This window comes from Helianthus annuus, chromosome 11, assembly GCF_002127325.2.
Source record: "Helianthus annuus cultivar XRQ/B chromosome 11, HanXRQr2.0-SUNRISE, whole genome shotgun sequence".
Taxonomy (NCBI): Eukaryota; Viridiplantae; Streptophyta; class Magnoliopsida; order Asterales; family Asteraceae; genus Helianthus; species Helianthus annuus.
This window is the reverse complement of record NC_035443.2, coordinates 7,237,264-7,264,131: the sequence shown is the minus strand read 5'-3', so window position 1 is coordinate 7,264,131 and position 26,868 is coordinate 7,237,264. Positions and strand designations below refer to the sequence as shown.

The window sequence follows — 26,868 nt, the reverse complement described above, 5'->3', positions numbered from 1 at the left end:
AAACAGAACAATGTATTTTGAAATAGGCTGAAAATGAGCTCCACCGTAAGTTACGGTGGTACCGTAACTTACGGTGACCCCTTTCCCTTTACGGTGCCAAGCTACTGACTTACGGTAGCCATTCTTTCTCCCATGTGCTACCATAAATTACGGTACCACCGTAACTTACGGTAGTGCCCAACGTACTTTTATTGTTTTTTTCATGTTTTTCTACTCCTTTTTGACCCGTATTAACCCCCAAACTGATCTGATTCATCCTATATCTTCCACTACGTCACGTAATCATTTCATAACGTCCCACAACAACTTAAATTGAAATGCAAATTATTTCATAACGTAATCATTTAGAACACTTACTTGCTTTGCGCCACGGATCGAACACACACTTCTCCCGAGCTTTTGGTTTGAGTTCAAGCATTTGATGCTTAAATCCCTCAAACCTAGGCTCTGATACCAACTTGTAACGCCCGTTCCCCTTTTTAACATATAACATAACTTTATACAAATTCTAAAAAAAAATTGACATGACCCGTTCGAAAATTTAACCTTTCCCTGCTTTTAACAACATCATTTTAATTATATTCTACGACACTTTTCAAAACCACAAGGTTGTGACCATAAGGTTCACCATGAACAATATTGTACAAAATATACCAAAAGATTTAGAAGTTCTAGCTACTTACTAACATACTAGACACAATTTAACATCATATGACAAAACGAAGTTTTTGACCCATTCATGATCAACAACATGAACCGGAAGCGTGTAAAGGTCGACAATTGTGTGTTCGCTCCGAATGCGCCGCAATCAAGCATGAGATTTACCTAACATTCATAACAACAAACACTTGTTAGTTCGTAACACATAACAATTACAATCCTTTAGTTCCATATTCTTTTTCACCCGTTAACATAGCATAATACCCTACTAACATATTTACTTTCATTCGGAAACATTCATCATTCCACTTTTCCAATTCATTTGTGATGAATCGCCACATATCATTCCTTCATGTACTTACCCCATTTGACCCATATGGCAAATTTAATTCCTAAACATTTTAACTATCATTCTATTTAACATTTCATCCTAATAGACGGATCCTTTAAATTTTACCACAACTTGATCTTTCGGACATTTCTCCATACAAACTCTTTGCCCTTATTCAATCATGATTCATAAAGGGAAATTATACTAAAATCATAGTTCTAAATGGTATCATTCATAATCTACCAATATAGTACATAAAGTTCATATGAACTTACCGCGATCTTGAGTTGCTTGTGATTTCGAGTGACTTGCTCCTTCTTCTTTCTTCGAGCCTATATGTCATAACTTTACACTTTAGCTTTCATAAACATCACTTTCACAATCCTTATTGTACCTTATGATATCTACTAATCACACACGTCATTATCATAAAGAGTTACATTGACTTATCAAGTATTCATGTAGAAACCATAACTAAACCCATTTAGGCATTTCATCGAACACATTGCGTGCGTACTATCTACAAAGCATAAAGTACAACTACCTTAAACACATTTTTCCCATATTCACCCAAAGATTAATATACTCTTTCACAATCAATATCATATCCATATTACACATGATTTATATCAAATTACCCATTTGAACACATTTTATACATCTATTTAACATCAACATCATTCAATTCATTCCATAAAGTTCACTTAACTCTATTTTCCTACAATTACAAGTGGGTTTTACCCCAAGCTATCAATGCATTCAAAATTGCACATATTACAACCCCCATAAGTTCATATCAAGTAGCATTCATGTTAAATCACACATCTAATCCCGGATTACACAAAACCCGCTTCATCAAACATTACTTAAAACATAAAATTTGACTTACTTGATGTTAGAAACACTTAAGGGACCAACATTCTTGGTTCATGCATACATTTAGTCCTCAAATCCCCTTTCAATTTGATTGATTTGTGTTGTTTAGGGTTTGTTCTTCCCTTGCCCTCTTCTGGTCGCACATACACGCACACATATATCTGATGTGTGTGTTTTGTGTTGTGAATTTTAATTAAATTATCTTTCTAAATGCCCAACTTTGGTCCCTCAAATATTGAGCATTATACTTGATGGTTAAACTTTTATTTTCTTACATTCTTAGTTAACCTATTCATAAATTTATATTTTGGGGTATAATGATAAAATTTATATTTACCATTCTTTGTCGTTAAATCCTCACTATTAATTTATTATATTAAGACATACGAAAACTGGGGTGTTACAGAATATCTCATGTTTTTATCATATAGCACTGTTGTGATTGTTGCTATGGTATTAAGAAGTCACACCAAATGAACCCACGCTTCCGCAAAGCCAGGGTGTGACAGCGGGGTATCAGAGGCTCGATCATAGCAAACTAGGATTCTTTCTCGAGTCTAGACTATGATCATCAGGGCTCTCACGAAAACACTTTCAAACACTTTTACATTGCATACACTATACGTCCAGATCCAGGGAACAAACCTTTTTACAAACAAAAAGGCACAAATACACATTCCCAAATTTAAATTCATAGTTCAGTCTGGGAGGCTGGGGAGTTAGTCTAGTGGGACTAGAGGGAGTTCAGTCTGGGAGGCTGGGAGGTTAGTCTAGTGGGACTAGAGAGTTCAGTCTGGGAAGCTGGGAAGTTAGTCTAGTGGGACTAGAGAGTTCAGTCTGGGAGGCTAGTCTAGTGGGACTATAGAGTTCAGTCTGGGAGGCTGGGAAGTTAGTCTAGTGGGACTAGAGAGAGTTCAGTCTGGGAGGCTGGGAGGTTAGTCTAGTGGGACTAGAGAGTTCAGTCTGAGAGGCTGGGAAGGTAATCTAGTGGGACTAGGAGGTTCAGTCTGAGAGGCTGGGAGGTTAATCTAGTGGGACTAGGAGGATTCAGTCTGAGAGGCTGGGAGGTTAATCTAGTGAGACTAGGATGATTACTTGCTTGCATTAATTAAGATTTACAGGCTTATTTGATTTAAGGTTGACGTACGTGCATATGTGGTAGTTGTTCGTATATACTAATTGTTAGTAATTACTATGAATATACATGCTACGCACCGGCACACAAGTCACTCTAATTAGAGAACGAGTTATCAGACATTGATAACCCTACGACCGCCGCCACAGATACTGAGACTACATCTGCGCCAGAGACAATTACGTCAGATACTGAGAGTGATCCTGATATGCTAATGACAAGGACGACTTCTAACAGTCCACGTTACCTGACTTTGGTGATACTTCATCTTTACTGATGATTTCTCTGATAAGAATCTTTCTGTCACTCTTGTTTCAATCCATGACCTCTTCATCACTTGTCATCCCAGTGATGGACACACCATGGCTCCAATCCTCGATGATGCGCCTCCTGCGGACACTTCTACTGAAGGTTGGCTACTTGACAAACAATATATGACTACGTTAGCATGATTATCGATGGTCCTCCTGCCGACGCCCATGATGATAGAAAATTAGACGAGAACACTGTTACTAACTTCACTTCTTAAGACCCGTGTTAACAAGCCATCCTCTGATTCTAGCATGCATTCAGACTCCTTTGAGTCTGTGTTACCTGCAACCTTACAAACAGCTGGATTACGACATTCTACTACTGACATAAGACGACGATGACATGGCTGCTGCCCTATCACCTGCTCGAGACACCACACCGTTACACGGCTCAGAGTCTGCTCTTGAGCTAGCTTCTACACCTTTTGGGTCAACTTGATGTTGCGCCTGCTGAACCTACACCTTTACGTGATCACGATCCTGCTTCTTTTGGTCTGCCAGACATTGCACCCCTTATATCCACCTACATCGGGCAATCTCCTCATTTGTTGAGATGTTTGTTTTTACACCCGCAACCGCTGACATTGATCCTTTCCCTATGAAGACCGACTTCCATTGCACCTTCGTGCCTATCGTTTCCCTTCAAGAGATACCTGCACCCCGAAAAGGTACTCCAGGCCAGTACCCGCATAACGATCCTCTTGCTACTGCAGCCTTTTCTATGATCTTACGGGACGCACCGTGTACTACGTTTGCCTTTACATCGCTGGACGAGCCAATTTGATGGTTTCTATAATACACTATGATAATTTTAGACCCTTACCATCCCTCACGTTATGGAAGCCACACACGAGATGAGTCGCTTCTGTAACATCAACTACAATTGAGGATACGAGTCGCAGAATGTTGAGAGCTTGAGCTGACGCCACAATTGGCAACTTCAAATGCAAAACATTACATAACCGAAAACATGCTTTGAGTGTCTACATCACAAGACAGCATATTGTCGGAAAAGTTTATGTAAAACACCACGTCCTCCACCCTGTCTATCACCAGCATGCTTTGATCCCCCACATTCACCAGGATTCCTTTTGACACTCTCACCTGCTGCTATAACGCCTCTCCCAGGTTTTCTTCCAATGCTTATTTCCTTACTATCGAGTGGCAGAGCAGATAATTACTTCAACGTATATACAAGCTCGAGGAGGGACTCACGCATGTTAACAGTTTACTTTTCTTTCCCCCTCCACCTCAGTCACCAGTATAGTTGGTTTCTGGATTATGCGGATTGCGTCACGCTTGGGTAAGGAAACTAATGATAATCCGGGATTGCGGAGACTTTTGAGGACCACTCCTGACTACGTAATTTTTATACACTGATATACTTGTTGGACAAGGGTAGGGTGACCCTGTGTCCCTTCTGATGTGATGCATTTTGTAAGACACAGTGATCGTGGCCGGAGGATAATGAAAGCCCGGTCATCTTTAAACACGCGACAATACTTACGACCAATGACTAACGAAAAACTCCGTCGCTACGTCCCCACTAAGCACGCTGTTGATCTACATATTTGTGCTATAACTATAATGCTACATGCTTACTTGATGTGCAATACATGAGATAATATGTGATTGAATGTTATAACAACTGCATATATGCATATATGTAATACACCTCTGAGGTCTTATTCGTTGAATAAGAGACTTGTATGCTCGCGTCCTTCACAAGACCTGACCTAACCGACTTTCTTCTAGGAAGATGTCGACTCAAGGGAACACCGATATCAACCACCCTCTACCTACAACGACTGGCGGAAATGCGAGAGCGCCTCTTACAGGCCATCGCACGGTACGAGGCCCATCGCTCCAATTGCAGCGGAGGTGCCTCAGGAAATAAACCCCCCGACGGTAATGTCTAGTCCTTTAAGACACATTACAAAACGTTTGGACATTTCCATGAGTGCCTTGCTAAGGCCTTACGCGAATAATGTTGCTTACATCGCAGGCTGCACCTACAAGCAGTTCTTGGACCACAAACCTCGAGAGTTCGACGGCACTGGGGGTGCCTTAGCCTTCGTGCGCTGGGTTGAAAAGACGGAATCTGTTTTACGATTGAGCAAATGTGACCCCGAATATCACGTCACATATATAGCTGGACTATTGATGGATGAGGCTCTGTCATGGTGGAACCATCAAGTTCGGACAATGGGCGAGACTGCTGCAAAGGCTTTGACGTGGGACGAGCTGAAAGAGCTATTGCATAAGAGATATTGCTCTAGGGCAGAGGTCCAGAAATTGGAAACCGAACTATGGAACTTGAAAATGGAAGGACCAAAGATAGCGGAGTATGTGAAGAGATTTAACGAATTATCACAAGTTGCTTTACTCCTGGGGGAACCAGAGTTTAAGAGAATTGAATAGTTCTTAAGGGGATTGGCACCTCAGATTCTAAGCCTGGTAACAACATCTAAACCTTCAACGATAACCGAGGCTATCAACATAAGTGTGGCACTCACGGAAGAAGCAATTAGACGAGGAGAATTTTCCACTGCGGAGGAGAAAAAGGAGACTGCTATAGAGGCATCTGGGGATAACACGAGAAAGCTCGCAAATTTCAAGATGGTTACTCGGGGGAGTAGCAAGAAGAAGGCCAAAAAGGGAAAAGACTTCATGGGCATCCTACCTAAGTGCGACAATTGTTTACGTTATCATGTCGGACGATGTAGATATGGAAAATGTGCTAACTATGGAAAGAGGGGGCACCCTAAAGAAACTTGTTGGCAAGATACTGAATGGGATAATGGGGGCCAAGACAGTAGTGAAAATCACGAAAGGGACAACGACAATGACAGTTGTCAAGGCAGAATGAGCAATAAACAGAAACGTGCTCAAGGTTGTTTTAACTGTGGAAGCAAAAAGCATTTCAGAAAATATTGCCCTAAAAACAATCAGGCGCAAGGATGAAAGCTCCCCACCGGAGCTAGGGAGACACGCCAGGGATTCAAGCATGGAAATCGGTACATTCCATATTACCCAACGTTATGCGTCTGTACTACTTGATACTGTAGCAAATTTTACGATTCACACCTCTAGAGTTCGAGAGTATAATTGGTTTAAGTAGCGAGTAAGTAGATATTCCAGTACCCATTGGAACTAGCTTAGGGGAAGCTAGTGGAAGCCAACGCAGTAACTGGAATCGGCAAAGATAGAACCCGGAGAGCGTAAGGTTACGCTAGATCTATTGCCAGTTGAGTTGGGAAGCTTTAACGTGGTAATTGGATGTATTAGTTGGCAAGCGGTCGAGCGGAGGTTGATATCCGCACCTCGATGACGAATGAAGGAACGATTGTGACTCACGAAGCAGGATACGCCACCACCGATCACGAATTGTTTGAAGGCACGAAAGTTGTTGTGGGAAGGATGTGTTGTTTCCTGGCTCATGTCGGGGACAAGGGAGCCGAAGAACTAAAACTTAACGATACCCTGTCATCGGAGAATACCCGGAAGTCTTTCTCGAAGACTAGCCAGAATTATCTCCTCAACGACAAGTCGAATTTTTGCATCGATTCGATTCCAGGCGTCGCGCCTGCAGTCAATGCACCCTGAGCGACTTACACCTTCGGAAGTGCAAGAATTGACAGTGAAATTTTAGCAGTGGATAGAGAAGGAAGATAACAGACCAAAACGTTCCTCTTGGGTAACCCCATTCCTGCTCGTCAAAAAGAAGGATGATGATTTTCAATTAAACATCAACTACCAGGAGCCGAACGAGCTAACGCACGAGAGTCGGTGACTCTTACTAAGGGCTAACGAACCTCTTACATAACTGACTATGAGGACCCAACAACTACTACACGACTGGTCGACGATCGAGCGTCGTTAGCGGTGAAATTCAGGAAGAAAGTATGCCAGGGCGAGATTGTGGGACAATGACTTGTTCTTAGACATAAACAAATGTTGTTTCCTACACAATGTACAAACCGGATCCACACGGGATGCTAGATCCGGAGAATCTAGAAAACTTATATCTAGGAACTTTGGGAACCCAGGACCAAACTCGTAAGAGTTCTACTTAGAAACCATATCTGTCAACTCAGTCAAACGTCATTAACTTGACAAACTTGTCACTTCAGTTAACAAAACGAAAGTACTTAAATTTGCTTCCGTTGAAGTCTTCACTTTTACTTCTAACAAGTAGATATTGCATCTCTACTCCCCTCAAAGTAGTTGCATCACGTTAATTTTCTTCACTAAGAGCGGACACACACCTGTTTCGATACTTGGTCATTCCTTCATTTTAGCAAGTACTCATTGTTTCAGTACTCGGAAACTTTCATGACACACATGCATCATTTGCTACGCATGTGGTTTTGTTTCGAACAAACACTTCATTGAAATTTAAATATTACCTTGCTAAACCTAATTACTGATTCGTGATTCGAACGACCTACATTATTGTTATTGTTGACTCTTTTGTTATCAAGTCAACACACTTTCTTGAAACCGCTTTCTTTCAAGCTACGTTTAAGGTTTATGTTTGCTACCATGCCAAGATTCCCTTGTTGATACGTACGTTTCTTGTCGGCTTACGCTGAAACTAAGTTCGATTGCTTGAACTTATCCAGTTCACATGTTTGATTTGAGACACCATATGATGTATTGAGAGTATCATATTCTAATACTTTGGCAAAGATTCTTTTGTTTCGAGTCGTAGTAGACTTGTTTGGTCTATGACTCCACTAAATCGTTGATTGATTTCGATACCTTGCAGTGATACTTTCACAGAATTGAAGCTCGCGCTAATTGGGTTACTCATTTCATACACGGATTTAATTGCCTATTTATTTGATAACAACCCACTTTAATGCCCACGATCGAAGCAGTCTTAACACAATCGTGTGTTAAGACAATGGTACATGTATTCATTTCATAAGCACCATGTACCTCCTAACGATTCTTTCGTAGTCAATCAAATGCCTTACAGTACTTAAAACTTTTTCATCTTCGATCAAAACAGTGGCACCTTGATGTTCCGTATTCAACCGAAAACTTTATGACATTGTGTAAATCAAATCTTCCGGCTTGTTTCGGTACACCTTCATCTGATCTCAAAAACGTTGAACTTATTCAGTCACCACTATTATGGAATTATGTCATTGCGACACCCTGTGGTGTCATTACAAACTTGTAGCTTGTGCTAATCATGGTCAACCGTTTCACACAAAACTACATCAACTTTTGTTGACTTGTCATTTAAACATTCCTGATGCAACTACAAATCAAGGCAAGAATACACCAGATTCGTTTGTATTCACTCGGCGTATTCTCGTAATTCAAAATGTTCAACACACTGAACCTTACCACTCGTCTACTTGGGAGTTGACAGATCATTTTACTATTTCTTTTGAGTGGATGATTTTTGAATTCATATAGCGGGTGTTATGTTTCGTGAAAACTCGCGTGCATAGTGCGATCGAACTTTGAGAGTCTGGTTAGTCAAGGCACCTCTTTTGTGGACCCCCTGCTAGCGGCTTTACACTAGGCTATACATCAAGTACGTCTTGTACCTCTGACGTCAACTGCTATGAGCACGCACCTTCTTAACCCTAGAATTCGGGTTGTTATATATATTCTTGGACTCACCAAGTGTGAGTAAGGTTTGATTCGGTTCGATGATTATCTACCTCGATGTTATTTATATATGTACATGTGTGACGTAACCATAAGGAGTCAAGGTAGTACAAATTTCGGGGATGAAATTTCTTTAACGGGGGGAGAATGTGACAACCCTCACCAAATTAGGCACCCGTACGAATTAATTAATATTTAATTAGTGCTTAATTACTGTGCTTGCTTAAAATTGTGGTTAAACTGCTACTTGATTTCTGCTACATGCATATACATGCATCATACCTTATTGCCGACACTTCATTTATTTACACAGAACTATAGTGACAAACTTGATGCACAATAGCACAGTAGCACAATGAATCGGATAACCCAATAAACGTGCTGACATAGCCAGCACCAGACAGACACTGTCTCTAAGGCCAGTATGAGGTGGGAATAGTTTACTACACTAGTAGAAAGTGTAGGGAGGTGAGGATTGTAGAACTGCGTCACTAGGTGAAAGTTATAGTGACCGGATGTGCCTAAAACATGATTTAAACACAAAATTCTGCACTTTAATACAAAATTCAGCATTTAAGCTAACTAGTAAAGTGCAAAAACATGGAAAAATAATACTAGACACTTTCCAAAGTGTCGGGAACTCTTTGTGTCACTAAAAATAATAATAAAGACACTTTAGAGCTTTGTTTGACACTTTAACGGATCAGTATCCAACGGAACAAACGGACTTTACCCGGAACATAAAAATATTGTCAATGACACTGTTTTTCTTTTTCTGAGCCAGTTAGGGGCCCCGAGTACCCTAACACCCGTTATAAATTATAACACACTAGAAATTGGTTTAACCTCCTAACTTAAACTAACTATAAATTAACTATCAAGTTGGAAACAAACCAAACCCTCCCCCCCCCATTCTAACCGATCGGTCCCATGTAGGGGACATCCTCTTTCACATAGGTATATTTTAATTGCATATGTCTTATATCTAGTGAGCATATTACCTCTTGGTTAATCAAGTTAGATGGGTTATAAGTAGAACCACAAGACCACTTCATCATTCACTAAACACTCAACAAAACTTGATCACTCTTTCTCTCCCTCTCTTGTAATCGGCCGAGAGCCAACCCCCACCCATCATCACTTTCCGACTTGGATCTTGCAATTCCATACATACTCAAAGGCGAAGGATCATACATAAGGAGTCTCGGTGCTTACGGATTGCCAAAGACCTCTCTACGACGCTATTATCCACCCATTTTTCGCCTAGATTCTTCCCTAGCCTTGAGCTAGTTGTAAGTGTTTCTAATCACCTTCTTGATCTTGTCTAAAGTGGTTAATAAGAGATTTGTCGGATGAAAATCATAAACACTAAAGATCACAAACTAAAAGTCTTGTAAGAAGATGAACATGGTGGTTAATGAGTAAATATTAGTGTAAAACTCTTGAAACTTGTTTTGTTATGATTCTTTTATGTTGTTTGATGCTAGTAGTAGTTCGGATCGTCATCTAACCCGGCTAAGTCATGTTCATGGAACATGAACTAGTGTATGTTAAGGTATGAAAATGATTAGATGATGAACTCTACTACTTATGAACTTGAACTTGTGTAAAAGTGATTTTATTATAAAATGAAGTTCTAAACTAGTAGATCTAAAGATCTACAAGTGGTATTTTCGAAGAACCAAGTGTAAAATGAAATCATGTTTAGAAGCCGGATCTTTCTTGAAACAAAGGTGTTTTTGTGAACAAACAAGTGTGTAGACACTTGTGTAACAAAAGGATTTAACAAAGGAATGTTTTTGAGATTTTTTACTAGAAGTTGTATAAATGCATTTTCTTCAAAAATAAGATTTTCAAGAAACCGATTTCATTTATAAAGATAGGAAGATCTACTAAAAATATTGGAATGTTACTACACACTTTTACATAACCCACAAGTTCATGTGTTTGCGATTTATGTATATTTTTTACTAGATTGATGTTGGAATATTGTTTGTTGATACTGAGAAAATTGTTGATTGAATTTGGAAAAGAAAATGATACGCCTGTAAGCGTGGCCACCTCCAGTTACAGAGGAAACTCTGGCGAAATTTTTCCAGAAATATAACACCTGGAAAAAAATTTTACAACAAGTGTTATGAATATATTTTCAACTTGTTTTCCCAAATAAATTTCGCCATGATTTTATTACAAAAGTTCCAAGTGTCGGAGGTGGGATTTTCATAAATAAAACTTGTTAAATATATATTTAGTATATATTTTTCATAGTAACGCTTGTGAGATTTTTATGATTATTTTGTGAGCTATGTAAATATTATTTTTAGAGTAAAAATAATATTACTGGAACATACTGAATAATAACGGCTCCAAAATAATACTAACGCCCTCACAATAAATATTTAAGTTACACCGGTATTATTATTACCACCCGAACTTCAAACATAACTTACGTATTTTTGGAAAAATACTCTTAAATGCGTACTTTGATAAAAATATTATTTTGGAGAATGGTATGTAATAAAATATAATATTTTTGGGAAAAATATTTATATTTTGGAAGTAGAGTATTTTAGACAAACGAAATAAAATATATTTTATTAAGTGAGACTTAATGATATATTTCGAGGTTATACGAACGCGCATGTATTAAAGCCCCCATCCTTGGGAAGGAATATAGTTACCAAATAATTACGAAGTGTAATTACGAAATAGTAGCCTAACTATTTCCCTAAGACATTAAACTTTAAGCTAAGGCAGGTCGTCCGTCTAACAGAAGTTAGTACGTGTAGGTCGTTACGCAGCAGGTCGACTAGGAAATACTTTTTAGAGACGCACTTTGGTGAGTTCATGTCCCCCTTTTCTCTTAACTGTTTTCAGTTTTAAACTGCGGGGGTGAAATACATGTTACTATGATTACGAATACTTTTACACATGGTATGATTAGCGTAAGGAGGGTTACTACTTAGATCATGTGAGTGGGTAGGCGGGAACTGAAAGCCATTAATCCTCAGTGTAGGACCGAGGGACAATAGCGGTAGATCTATCTGGGTGTAGCGAGCCCAACCCCTGAGTTCGCTGAATGGACCAGGTGGTGACTTGGTACGCGACGCAAAAATCTGCTAGGTTTGAGTCTTCGTACTGCACTTCGCACATATCAATGGCCTTGCAAACCATTGGTGATCTCTTTTTCCTTATTTGCTACATACCACGGATTTTTATACATACATACATTTTTACAACGGGTTATACATACCCACTTACACATGAACTCTCTCAACTTTATGTTGACTTTTCAAACTACATGTATTTCAGGAAACTAACGGATCTGGCACGGTATGCACGTTTTTTCAAGCTGCATTTGAATAAAGAAGTCATCCAGGGTTTAGAAGGTGTAACCTCTTCCTGGACGGGTTACATATCCCTAAACCTAGTAATGTTTTAAAGCCTTTTGATAAGTTTTTATGAACTCATTTAAATCAAGTCAAGGTTTGTAACTTATTTTGTGATGATTGAAAATGGGATTTTTCTAAACTTTATTAATGGATGAATATCTCATGTTTTTATCATATAGCACTGTTGTGATTGTTGCTATGGTATTAAGAGGTCACACCAAATGAACCTACGCTTCCGCAAAGCCAGGGTGTGACAGCTTGGTATCAGAGCCTCGATCATAGTGAACTAGGATTCTTTCTCGAGTCTAGACTATGATCATCAGGGCTCTCACGAAAACGTTTTCAAACACTTTTACATTGCATACACTATACGTCCAGATCCAGAGAACAAACCTTTTTACAAATAAAAAGGCACAAATACACATTCCCAAATTTAAATTCATAGTTCAGTCTAGGAGGCTGGGGAGTTAGTCTAGTGGGACTAGAGAGAGTTCAGTCTGGGAGGCTGGGAGGTTAGTCTAGTGGGACTAGAGAGTTCAGTCTGGGAGGTTGGGAAGTTAGTCTAGTGGGACTAGAGAGTTCAGTCTGGGAGGCTGGGAGGTTAGTCTAGTGGGACTCGAGAGTTCAGTCTGGGAGGCTGGGAAGTTAGTCTAGTGGGACTAGAGAGAGTTCAGTCTGGGAGGCTGGGAGGTTAGTCTAGTGGGACTAGAGAGTTCAGTCCGAGAGGCTGGAAAGGTAATCTAGTGGGACTAGGAGGTTCAGTCTGAGAGGCTGGGAGGTTAATCTAGTAGGACTAGGAGGATTCAGTCTGAGAGGCTGGGAGGTTAATCTAGTGAGACTAGGATGATTACTTGCTTGCATTAATTGAGATTTACAGGCTTATTTGATTTAAGGTTGACGTACGTGCATATGTGGTAGTTGTTCGTATATACTAATTGTTAGTAATTACTATGAATATACATGCTACGCACCGGCACACAAGTCACTCTAATTAGAGAACGAGTTATCAGACATTGATAACCCTACGACCGCCGCCACAGATACTGAGACTACATCTGCGCCAGAGACAATTACGTCAGATACTGAGAGTGATCCTGATATGCTAATGACAAGGACGACTTCTAACAGTCCACGTTACCTGACTTTGGTGATACTTCATCTTTACTGATGATTTCTCTGATAAGAATCTTTCTGTCACTCTTGTTTCAATCCATGACCTCTTCATCACTTGTCATCCCAGTGATGGACACACCATGGCTCCAATCCTCGATGATGCGCCTCCTGCGGACACTTCTACTGAAGGTTGGCTACTTGACACACAATATATGACTACGTTAGCATGATTATCGATGGTCCTCCTGCCGACGCCCATGATGATAGAAAATTAGACGAGAACACTGTTACTAACTTCACTTCTTAAGACCCGTGTTAACAAGCCATCCTCTGATTCTAGCATGCATTCAGACTCCTTTGAGTCTGTGTTACCTGCAACCTTACAAACAGCTGGATTACGGCATTCTACTACTGACATAAGACGACGATGACATGGCTGCTGCCCTATCACCTGCTCGAGACACCACACCGTTACACGGCTCAGAGTCTGCTCTTGAGCTAGCTTCTACACCTTTTGGGTCAACTTGATGTTGCGCCTGCTGAACCTACACCTTTACGTGATCACGATCCTGCTTCTTTTGGTCTGCCAGACATTGCACCCCTTATATCCACCTACATCGGGCAATCTCCTCATTTGTTGAGATGTTTGTTTTTACACCCGCAACCGCTGACATTGATCCTTTCCCTATGAAGACCGACTTCCATTGCACCTTCGTGCCTATCGTTTCCCTTCAAGAGATACCTGCACCCCGAAAAGGTACTCAGGCCAGTACCCGCATAACGATCCTCTTGCTACTGCAGCCTTTTCTATGATCTTACGGGACGCACCGTGTACTACGTTTGCCTTTACATCGCTGGACGAGCCAATTTGATGGTTTCTATAATACACTATGATAATTTTAGACCCTTACCATCCCTCACGTTATGGAAGCCACACACGAGATGAGTCGCTTCTGTAACATCAACTACAGTTGAGGATACGAGTCGCAGAATGTTGAGAGCTTGAGCTAACGCCACAATTGGCAACATCAAATGCAAAACATTACATAACCGAAAACATGATTTGAGTGTCTACATCACAAGACAGCATATTGTCTGAAAAGTTTATGTAAAACACCACGTCCTCCACCTGTCTATCACCAGCATGCTTTGATCCCCCACATTCACCAGGATTCCGTTCGACACTCTCACCTGCTGCTATAACGCCTCTCCTAGGTTTTCTTCCGATGCTCATTTCCTTACTATCGAGCGGTAGAGCAGATAATTACCTCAACGTATATACAAGCTCGAGGAGGGACTCACGCATGTTAACAGTTTACTTTTCTTTCCCCCTCCACCTCAGTCACCAGTATAGGTTGTTTCTGAATTATGCGGATTGCTTCACGCTTGGGTAAGGACACTAAAGATAAGCCGGGATTGCGGAGACTTTTGAGGACCACTCCTAACTACGTTATTTTTATACACTGATATACTTGTTGGACAAGGGTAGGGTGACCCTGTGTCCCTTCTGATGTGATGCATTTTTTAAGACACAGTGATCGTGGCCGAAGGATAATGAAAGCCCGATCATCTTTAAACACGCGACAATACTTACGACCAATGACTAACGAAAAACTCCGTCGCTATGTCCCCACTAAGCACGCTGTTGATCTACATATTTGTGCTATAACTATAATGCTACATGCTTACTTGATATGCAATACATGAGATAATATGTGATTGAATGTTATAACAACTGCATATATGCATATATGTAATACACCTCTGAGGTCTTATTCGTTGAATAAGAGACTTGTATGCTCGCGTCCTTCACAAGACCTGACCTAACCGACTTTCTTCTAGGAAGATGTCGACTCAAGGGAACAGCGATATCAACCACCCTCTACCTACAACAGAGGCGGAAATGCGAGAGCGCCTCTTACAGGCCATCGCACGGTACGAGGCCCATCGCTCCAATTGCAGCGGAGGTACCTCAGGAAATAAACCCCCCGACGGTAATGTCTAGTCCTTTAAGACACATTACAAAACGTTTGGACATTTCCACGAGTGCCTTGCTACGACCTTACGCGAATAATGTTGCTTACATCGCAGGCTGCACCTACAAGCAGTTCTTGGACCATAAACCTCGAGTGTTCGACGGCACTGGGGGTGCCTTAGCCTTCGTGCGCTGGGTTGAAAAGACGAAATCTGTTTTACGATTGAGCAAATGTGACCCCGAACATCACGTCACATATATAGCTGGACTATTGATGGATGAGGCTCTGTCATGGTGGAACCATCAAGTTCAGACAATGGGCGAGACTGCTGCAAAGGCTTTGACGTGGGACGAGCTGAAAGAGCTAATGCGTAAGAGATATTGCTCTAGGGCAGAGGTCCAGAAATTGGAAACCGAACTATGGAACTTGAAAATGGAAGGACCAAAGATAGCGGAGTATGTGCAGAGATTTAACGAATTATCACAAGTTGCTTTACTCCTGGGGGAACCAGAGTTTAAGAGAATTGAACAGTTCTGAAGGGGATTAGCACTTCAGATTCTAAGCCTGGTAACAACATCTAAACCTTCAACGATCACCGAGGCTATCAACATAAGCGTGGCACTCATGGAAGAAGCAATTAGATGAGGAGAATTTTCCACTGCGGAGGAGAAAAAGGAGACTGCTATAGAGGCATCTAGGGATAACAAGAGAAAGCTCGCAAATTTCAAGATGGTTACTCGGGGGAGTAGCAAGACGAAGGCCAAAAAGGGAAAAGACTTCATAGGCATCCTACCTAAGTGCGACAATTGTTTACGTTATCATGTCGGACGATGTAGATATGGAAAATGTGCTAACTGTGGAAAGAGGGGGCACCCTAATGAAACTTGTTGGCAAGATACTGAACGGGATAATGGGGTCCAAGACAGTAGTGAGAATCACGAAGGGGACAATGACAATGACAGTTGTCAAGGCAGAATGAGCAATAAACAGAAACGTGCTCAAGCTTGTTTTAACTGTGGAAGCAAAAAACATTTCAGAAAATATTGCCCTAAAAACAATCAGGCGCAAGGATGAAAGCTCCCCACCGGAGCTAGGGAGACACGCCAGGGATTCAAGCATGGAAATCGGTACGTTCGATATTACCCAACGTTATGCGTCTGTACTACTTGATATATTATTCAACATAGCGAACATTATCGCTTTAATTCAGCTCAACTTCTATTCTAAGATTCGACTACACATATGCTAATTATTAAATTACCCAATGTAACGAGTTAAGTTACATACCTTCAAAGTAGGCCCTTCAAACGTGGTTCGCCACCCGCTTGTCCGCTTGACGCTCCTGCGTCTTTTCCTATAGAGTTCATTTATGACATATTTAGAACTCTCTTTAAATCATAATTCGCATAATACACCGAAACATCATAATTATGCGTTTTAACTTTGAATTTCAGTTTTAAGCCTTCTTTGAGGCATTTTCACAAACACTTTATGGGCAGATTTTTACATGATTAAATATCAAGTCTCTAGCTTATCACTTAGCCCTAATTTCACATCAGTCAACCATTTTACATGATTGTTAGCTTCTATAATTCTGGAATCGCTTCACAATTGTCAACTTACACTAGAACAACATCAAATTTCCTAGTGATTATCAATTTCTACATAACCCACTAATCACCTACAAGGGTGTTCATGGATTTTGCTAAATTACACATGATTTCAACTCATATTTGTCTAGGGTTTGTCCCTAGACACTATATTGTTCTTAATCCATCATAAAAACAAACATGCAACCCTAAATTTCAGATTTCCCGAATTTATGAGAATTTCAAGTTGAGAGTTTTCATCAAATTTTACATACCTTGTAATCCTCTTGTGATGAGGATCACTAATCTCAGCTTGAATTTTGATTTGGACAGATCTTGACCTTCAATTTGTATGATTTAAGAGAGTCTAGAGTTTGAAGGGGAGCTTGGGTTCGCCCCTGTCTCCTGGTCGATCTCAACAACACCAAACAATGGTGTTAATTGTTTTGTTTTAGTATTTTTAGTTTACACTTAAACACAATTGGTCCCTCAACTTTAGTTTTTCTCATTTTTTAACTCTTACTACTCATAGGTAATAAATTAACTAGGTTAGTCCCATCCCTAGTTATTTTATTTTACTAATTTATTAGTAATATAATTGGAATTTAAGAGTTTTGTATTTTCGGGATGTTACAAGTAGACAAACTTGGTTACATTTTTATGACATTTTCCCTTATCGTTATATCATTTTTAGGTTGAGATCCTGTACAAATAGTACTAACTGTAAGAACCGTAAGAACAGATCTGAAACATTGATAGTTTAAATCAACGGTTGGGGTTGATTATAAATAAAACCCTTATAATTAAAAATTAGTCTTAAAAAGTTAGGGGTAATTTCGTAAAATTGCTAGTCATTTGACCATTTTCAATTAAATACAAATTCCACCAAGGTTTTTTAAACTAGAGTAACTTTTATATACTTCATTATCTTTTAAAAAAAATATACCATAAAATAAAATATTTTTTTTTATCTTTAATATGAGTACCATATTGCTATACCTTTTTTTTATTGGGAAATTGGCCTGTAATAATCCCACCTAGACCTTATTGGCTATTAATAATCCCACCTCAGAATATTCCCCCCACCAGTCCTACATTTCACCTATTTTTCTTACAATGGTCCCCCGTTAAAAAAACTTAACGGAGTTAAGCTTTTTTCCAAATTACAAACAGATTTTTAGGGCTTTTGATTAGAACGACGATACGAGTCCATTGATGTAAAACTTGTCTCGAAACGGTGCTCCAAATGATGAAAACGACGCTTCAATTCGGGTGTTTAAATTTCCAATTATAACCAAAATCAAGTCACTTGGAGCACAATTTCGAATTAAGTTTTACATCAATGGACTCGTATCATCGTTCTGAGCAAAAGCCCTAAAAAATATGTTTGTAATTTGGAAAAAAAACATAACTCCGTTAAGTTTTTTTAACGGGGGACCATTGTAGGAAAAATAGGTGAAAGGTGGGACTGGTGGGGGGAATATTCTGAGGTGGGATTATTAATGGCCAATAAGGTCTAGGTGGGATTATTACAGGCCAATTCCCCTTTTTTATTTATAAAAGTAACTTTTAAAAAAGTTACCAAAAGTTGTTTTATAATTGTGCTGATAATGTGCTAATTATGTGTTAATTACAATATAATACAAACAAACACCAAAAGTAGATATAATCAGCACATCTGATGTGCTGATAATGAAGAACTATTGAGGATGTTGTGCTAATGCCGTTTATGTTGATAATAGAGAACGATTGAGGACGATGTGCTGATAATGGAGAACGATTAAGGATGTTATGCTAATTATATAGTGTTGTGCTGATTATATTTTTTGTGGTGGTTCCTACAGGTTGGTTCGATCATGAAGAGTTACTAGATCATGGATATGTTAAAAAAATCAAACTTTGATTTGAATTAAACTTGCATGGATTTAGGGATGTTTTAATAATTATTTTTAATTAGTTATAAATAAATATGGTGAAAAGGTCTAAATTACCCCTAAACTAATTTTTTATTGAGGGACACTTGTCAATTATGTGTTGGTTCTTATGATTCTTACAAACATAAGTGTTTGTATTTGATCTTATTCCATCATTTCTATAACAATATATTTAATGACAAACACACCTCCTCTAAAAATTTACATTTAAAATTCACTTATTGTTTATTATATGAGATTTGAACCCGTGTACCTTTTTGGTGAACATAAACACCTAATACTACAAGTTCAGAGTCCATTAACCTGTGTCTTTAAAAGATTGAGTATGAAGACAAGGTAGTTGGCCAAGGGCCCCAAATGTATGATGTCAAGATCTAGAGTATTGTAATTTTGCCATAGAAAACACGTTTGCCATTTGCTATACGAACAAATAAGTTGTTTGTATTAAGGTTCTAAAAGTCGTATGGAGGGTTTAAAAAGTGGTAACTGGATTTGGTAGTAAAGTAAAAGGTTCAAACTTCAAAGACCTAGGGGTTAACCATGGGTTATATCATGGAACCGAATTAACTTTTTTTGTTTATTCTATTTATGTGTATATATACTAGTAGGGTGCCCGCGCGATGCAGCGGGGGACACAACACTTTGGTTGGTGATTTTTAATGTGTGTACGAAGTGGTTCGGTTTGGTTTTGAGGCAGAACCATAATCAAAACCAAAATTTTCAGCTAAAGTATTTCAAAAGTTAGCCAGTTTTGATTATTTAGGTTTTGGTTAATTTTGTGAAAATTGGGTCAATTCGAGCATTGTTAAAGTTAGCCAGATTTGATTACTTAGGTTTTGGTTAATATGTTATGGAAATTGGGTCGATTCGAGCATTTTTAAGTTTTTTTTTTTCTTATTTTCCAATCCTTTTGTAAGCAAGATTTCGAGCAATGTTTTCCCATCCGTTTGATATGGGATAAATTCTCAATGAACAATTTTTCAACTTATGATGTGAGATAAACCTGCTCACGGAGAGATCTTATTCGGCCGGTGCGTCTCAGTTATATTTATTAAAACTTTAAAAAGTATCAGAAAATCATAAATCACACTTGTTAAATTTGTATATATCTCATATATTATATATTTTATATTAACAGGTAGGGGTGTGTGATAGTATTATATATTATATTTATAGAAATATTAAATACTTAGCTATAGATAGTTCGTATACGCTTGGTTACGGTTGGTTATAATTAATATCCGGTTAGTTAACCGATGTCTTTGCCTTAGGCTTTTAAACCAAAATTATAACTAAAATTTTCTTGTTGGGTTAGCTTTAAAACAACTTGAGCCTTAAAATATCAAAGCATGTATGCTAATCTATACTATATTATAATGCATGAGGGAGGGGTATTTTAAGATACCCAAAAAATAAGAACTTTTCCCCTCCTTTATTTATAGAAAGACCCCTAAAATGAGGGTAGTTTGGTCTTTTAAACACTATTTATTTTTTAGCCCCTAAACTTATTACACTTAAATCCCTGAGTTTTGACAAAACTATAGATAATTAGTTACACTTTTTCCCCTCCACAATAAAAACTTATAATTCTTTTCCATATTTTTGTCATATCTTATAAAATGTAATGTTTAAAAAAAATCCAAAGACCACATGACGACCTACACATTTTTTAAGACGTTTCGATAGTTGGCTTGTGTAGTATCGACGTGCGAATTAAAAGGTACAAGTAGATAATGCATTAGTGTAAAAGTTATAATGATTTATGATACAATTAGATTTTTTTTTTTGAAAACTTAACAAAAAATGCCGCGCGGGACGGGACTGTGATACAATTAGATGACCAGGACTTCAAAATTCAAAATAAGAAAAAACTTTGATACAATAACATGAGCGGGACTTCAGAATTCACACGCACATACTTTATAGAGAGGGAGAGAGAGCACACCCAGTGAGAGAAGCCAATTTTCTAGCAGTTGCGGCCGATGGTGAACGGCGAGCCCAGATTGACAACAACAGATGACAACAATTAGGGTTTTGACAAGAATCGCTACTGCCATGACTTCAGCAGCAGCTACTTGTGGTGTTCGGTGTGGTCCAACTACGGCGATGGCAGTTACAAGGCTTTCAGATCCAGCGACGGCGTTAGATGTAGCGGTGCTGGTGTTAGATTATGACGAACCCATAAATAGCAGCGGTGTAATCAACAGATCTGATGACGGATAGGACTCAAAACGATTTTTCCGTTGACTGAGACAACACAAAACTCAATAAAGTGTTCCCTCTTTTAGATTTGCCACTAATGATTTTGTTTTGGCCGGTTAGGGTTTCCGATTCCATGGTGTTGCAGGTCCTCATCATTGGCGGACTTGATGGTGGCTAGGCTTTCCTTATGGTCATTATTGATGACATGAATTTGGGTTTCAGGTTTGTATCTTTTTTCGTCCTATCGAAAGACGTGTTTATTGAGCAATTAAGGACAGACTTATTTGGTATGCTTCGATTTCATATATGTATTTATCATAGTTTTTGGATTTAAAGTTTCTATTTTTTGTTGGGTTTGTGATGTATGTGTGTTGTTCATATTACCAGGTGTAGCTTTACTTTTGATTTGGGTTTCATTTTTGTTTCTTTTGCTTTGTTTATGCTTCTGTACGGAAAATTTGGTCATAGTGTTTGTAGACTTTATGCGGCATATTAAATGTATGCTTATCAGGTGTTTGATAAAATGTTTGACTTAACTTCTGTGTACCCTTTGATTCATATGAGTATATATTATTGGTTATTAACTGTTAGGGTGATGTTTATCATGCTCTTAATAATTGTGAACTGCAGGTTGATTTGAAGCATCTGATGCTGGATTTAGATAGATCTTTTTCTGGGTAATCTTTATTTACAGCTAACATTGGTGTTTCACTTGCTTTTAAAGATAACGTTTATCAGAGTGTTGTTATGATCTCTACTAAGCTTGCTCCTCGAATGGTCGGTAATCATGTGAGTCTTTACATATCTACCCTTTTAGTTCCGAAATAGCTAATCAATATTTTAGAGTAAGTGGTTGAATTAGATCTTCTTCTTACTAAAGTTTGTTGCTTTTTATGTTTCTTTGGAAGACAAGGCTTTGATAATTCGAGTCGTGTTGTTTATGTCAGGTTTGAGGCTAATGGTAAAGCAAAACCCGGAGCAAAGATGGTAATTGTTGTTTTTTTTACACAATTACTTGAACGAATTGTTTAAAACAGTAATCATATGTTAGCCAGATATTAATTATGTTTAGTTATATGCAGATTGTTGTAGGTATTCCTATAAAGATAATGCCTGGATATAACGACCCTGCCAATTTTTCTCTACCACAACAGGTTGTCACAATTAAGTTGTTCATGTCTATATGTTCAACCACATTGTTTGTACTGGTTTCAAAATGACGTCAAACATTGCTTAAGCAGGTGATCTTGCATGTCTTTCTTATGAAGGTCTTGAGGTTAGTTTATGGGTACAAATTAGGTAATGAGTTTGGGTCAGAACAGGTTATTTTTCTGCTGGTTCAATGTTATTGTTTTTGTTGTTTTTATTTATGTATTTTTCAAGATTCAAGAGGTTGCTGATGGTTTATTAGAGGCAATGGAAAGAGGATTTTTGGGGAATTTGGTGGTTTATGTGCCTAAATTATAGTTGCTGGTATTGTTATTATTTTTTTTGGGTTCATGTGTACTGGCGGAAGGTGGTTTTAGCAATGATGTTTCTTCTGGAGGTGAAGAGGAGTCACATAAATCTGACAAATTTAGGAACAATTGCATGAACCACTCTTGTATTTGGAGGTAGGCAAGCCGCTTCTTGTTTTAATTCTATGAATTGTTTGAAAATCATGATTTTACAAAGCTTTACAAAAAAGTGTATTATTTAAAAAAAATGATGTATTTTTATAGGTAAACAATATAGCAGAGTTACAACCGTTCTATTTGTGTTATTCATGCAACCTGTTAGATATGAAACATAAATTGTATCGTCTCGCTATTAAATTGAATGTCTGTTCTTACCATTTTATTCAACCGGACAATCGTGGTTTCATAAAATGGAAACTAGACAAAATTTCATAAACTCCTTAATTTAAAAAAAAAATCCATATTTTTTTTCTCAAATACTCATTTATGGATGGCCAATACAATAACAAATACCATGTAGAAACAATGGAATGGATATGAAATCGATTAACGAGAGAAAAAAATGCAATTTACATGCATTATTCTTACAAAAAAGTATTATCCATACCACGTCACTATCAGAAACGAGTGCCGCAATACAAAGTATCGTCCCCGCCGCATCGCGCGGGCACCCTACTAGTATTTATGAAAGGGAAGAGACCTTTATGATTTTTGTTAATTTTATCACTGTCAATGCTCTTGGAGAGAAAAAAATAACTATCTTTAAAAAAATCCTCTTTAATAAAAGCTCTAGTCATAGACTCACGTGTTACATGAGATTGTATAATAAGAATAATGTAATGTAATTTTTTCTTACGTATAATTCTATATGGTTTAAAACATTTCACTAATTTAAGGATTATTATTGCATACAACAAAAGTAATGGGTTGGTCCACAAAAAAATAAAATAATCAAAATCACGAATTGTGGTCGTTTAAGAAGTTTTACAGATTGGATTCATTTAAAAAAGAAACTTTTGGTGATTTTCAACCCATTTAACTATTTTTTATTCAACTTGTTTGAGATATAGATGAAATCCTTCATTTCTGATATCTGACTACAAGAAAACACAATCAAACTTGGAGAAAGAATGAACGGGGCACCACTTTTATTGTGTGTGGAAAGAGGGGGGGGGGTAGGAGCAACAAAGCCAACAAAAATTCACATAAGGCACAAAGTAGCAATGCCACTAAAAGAAACCAAAATATTTTTAATTAAATTAAAACATACATTTTTAGCATCAAGTAATGTGCATGGTTTGACTTTTTAAATCAACGGAGCCGTATACCTCCATCTTTCTATAATTAGCATAAGGATCTTTAACATACTGAACCATTGCAAGTTGATTTCCACCATCGCAAGCGTCGATATTCACAACAAATTCCTTTAAAGTATCCACCATCCGAGCGTCCTCCTATCATTTTTTTCCTAAAAAAAGTCAATCTAATGATCTCAAAACAAAATTTAATTTAAATATATTTATGGACACATACATCATCAGGATCATCCACCACTGCATCTGCATCTGATATTTCCAGAGAACGAATACACTGGCTGATTCTCAGCTTCATCTTCTCATACACCAAGACGGAAAATGTTGAATCAAATTTGCTGACTAATAATCAAATTTGCAGTTAATATGCCAGAATGCCATAAATTGTAAACCACTGTTTAAATGATCTTCAAACCACAACCCCTTTTCATTTGATTCATTTAACTTGTTAGCATTACACTTACTCGAAATCTCACTTATCAGATTCCTAAAACCCGAATCCAACCGTTCATAAGTAAACCGATCAAAATGGGTGCGGCACGTAGGGCAGGTTAGGTAAGGATCTTGGGTCAGTTTTGGTATAGTTCATGGTCAAAATAGGTCAGGTAGGGTCAATTGGGATTGATCAAAAAACAATTGTATATTTTACTCAAATAACACATTTAATTACATTTTAAGTGATGACACACCGACAATAATATATGATTAAAAAGACTATCCTTATAGTAATTATCTGGTTTTATTAATAATGCCACTTTAAGAGGTTGCATGTATTACCATTTTCACATGTTCGATCTAAATTTAATGGCGAAACCATTATAAACCCCCCCCCCACCATCCTTGACGGTCACCATTATTATTAAGCACATAAAACAATGTGTTAGAAAAGGGACCAATTTATCTATTATTATGTTTAAAACATACTGTCCCAAAATGAATATAGCCTTTCAGTTTAATCATGTTCAAAACATTATTCTTTATAACATCCGAGAAAACATATTGCAAATTAGTGTTTGTGGGTCGACGGAACCAAAATTGACCTTTGCACAAACCCTTTTCCAGTCCACTTTGCCACCCTTAACTAACTAAAACGACTCACCAGAATCATGATGGGCTGAGCTTCAACATCCATGATAAGAACCTGGTTTAAAGAAAAAAAAAGACAAATTACAAATTATATCAAAACTAACAATATGAACAAAAAAGAGAATTAAATTATACATCAAGATTGTCTGTATGTATGGCTACCATTTTGTTGTTTTGAGGAAGCTCCCTGGTGTGATTTACCTTCACAAATAAAAGTGAATATCAAATAGAAACATGTTTGTCTTGCAAATATGATATATATAACTCCATATTTAACAATAATGTCTTTTATTGATCATATACCCTTTTGACATTACGTTGATTTGCTTCAAATAAACCATCCATCAAACCTAGATAATCAGCTACATATTCTTCAACAAAAAATCAAGCTTTTTATGAAGGTCCACGATCTGGAGATAAGTTAAAACTTCCGACTGCAATTTTAAATCCTAGAGTTGCAAGATCAAGTACATATCTAAAGCAAATTCAACCGAAGATAACAGATGTAATATGTGCTTTAAAAGTCAAAATAAAAAATAATTCATCTTGACTCTAAAATTACCTCAGCAACCATGTTCAACTTCTCATTAACATTTTACAACAATTGTGAAAGATCACCATCCCATTTGCAGAACTCTGGTTCCTTACCATTCAAAATCTTTGCAGCCACCTACATCAATCACCTCAAAAGCTACAACTTTTGTAATTAGGGTTCTTGTAAAAGCAAGACATACCTGTGTAATCTTCAAAATCTCAAAATAGAATCTCATGTATGTGAAGAACGAAAGATAGTCCAATGAAAATTTCCCTCTCTTTACCCTCACATGAACAACTTACATCAGTTTATCCCCTCCAGATTTGTTGCTTTTCTTTCTCTTTTTTTGTCACCGTGGCCCTAGATATAGCAAGAAAACGAAGAAAACACTTGATTAGAAGGGAAATTAAGATGTAAATAGGTGAAATCCATACCTTGATGATCTGGATTTAGTCTATGAGGAGTATACAGGGTTTTTTGAGAGAGAGTGCCAACCGAACTTGGAGATTTCATTTTGAATTTTGAATCTCTCCCCTTGATACGCTCTACATAATTTAGAGTTTAAAATTTTAAAAAAATTTCTCCTCCTTATCTAATTTTGTTGCCTTTAAAGTAGGAACTTTTGTTGATATTTGATCTGTAAAATAGATTTTTAATCAATTGTTGCCTCTAAAGTAGTAACTTTTGTTGATATTTGACCAGTAAATTAAATTTTTAATTAATTATTTGAACAATAGTTTTAGTTTTAAAAATGATAGTGTTTTAAGCTTTTAATTTATATTTTATATTTTATTTGTGATAATAACTAAAAGTGCGTCGGGCTTTGACTCTTGTACACTAATGCATCATCTACTTGTACATTTTAATCCATACGTTGATACATTAAGAGGGAAAAAGTTCTTATTTTTTTGGGTATCTTAAAATGTTCATCCCTAATGCATTGTAATATAGTATAGATTAGTTGTTATTTTCTTCCTTAATTACTTGTACATTAAAGCATTATCGACTTGTATATTTTAATCCGTGCGTTGATATTGAACAAGACAACTACCGAAACGTCGGCAAAAATGTGTAGGTCGTCATGCTATCTTTGGATTTTTTTTAAACAATATAGTTTATAAGATATGTAAGAATACGTAAAAAAATTATAAGTTTGTTGTGTAGGGGTGAATTGTAACTAATTATCTATAATTTTGTTAAACCTAAGGGATTTAAGTGTAAAAGTTTAAGGGCTAAAAAATTAATAGTGTTTAAAAGACCAAACTACCCTCATTTTAGGGGTCTTTCTATAAATAAAAGGGGAAATGGACTGTATCACCCTCAACTA

General features: G+C 37.6%; 1 protein-coding gene and 2 long non-coding RNA genes across 26 annotated transcripts; 1 reads left to right on the top strand and 2 right to left on the bottom strand.

Moving 5' to 3' along the window:
- Window positions 1-653: 653 nt before the first annotated feature.
- Window positions 654-2,004, bottom strand: LOC110891702. Its single transcript, XR_002565494.2, has 3 exons — window positions 1,881-2,004; window positions 1,267-1,323; window positions 654-825 (listed from the first exon to the last, which is right to left on the bottom strand). It is a non-coding gene; the product is annotated as an uncharacterized LOC110891702 (long non-coding RNA).
- An 18,757-nt stretch (window positions 2,005-20,761) lies between these two features.
- On the top strand, window positions 20,762-22,914 carry LOC110891703. Of its 2 annotated transcripts, none has more exons than XR_004871953.1 (3): window positions 20,762-21,372; window positions 21,781-22,137; window positions 22,233-22,914. It is a non-coding gene; the product is annotated as an uncharacterized LOC110891703 (long non-coding RNA). The 2 variants fall into 2 exon arrangements; XR_002565495.2 differs by having other exon boundaries at window positions 20,762-21,939; window positions 22,098-22,137.
- A 901-nt stretch (window positions 22,915-23,815) lies between these two features.
- On the bottom strand, window positions 23,816-26,124 carry LOC110889429 (cyclin-B2-4). Of its 23 annotated transcripts, none has more exons than XM_035979526.1 (8): window positions 25,976-26,114; window positions 25,741-25,901; window positions 25,569-25,676; window positions 25,310-25,481; window positions 25,142-25,207; window positions 25,020-25,061; window positions 24,141-24,218; window positions 23,816-24,061 (listed from the first exon to the last, which is right to left on the bottom strand). In XM_035979526.1, the coding sequence occupies exons 4-8, from the start codon at window positions 25,349-25,351 to the stop codon at window positions 23,888-23,890; spliced, it is 402 nt and encodes a 133-aa protein (XP_035835419.1). In that variant the 5' UTR covers window positions 25,352-25,481; window positions 25,569-25,676; window positions 25,741-25,901; window positions 25,976-26,114; the 3' UTR covers window positions 23,816-23,887. The 23 variants fall into 23 exon arrangements, 19 of the variants coding, with proteins under 19 accessions (XP_035835419.1, XP_035835420.1, XP_035835421.1 ...); XM_035979527.1 differs by having other exon boundaries at window positions 25,310-25,455; XM_035979528.1 differs by having other exon boundaries at window positions 25,310-25,440.
- Between the last annotated feature and the right edge of the window lie 744 nt (window positions 26,125-26,868).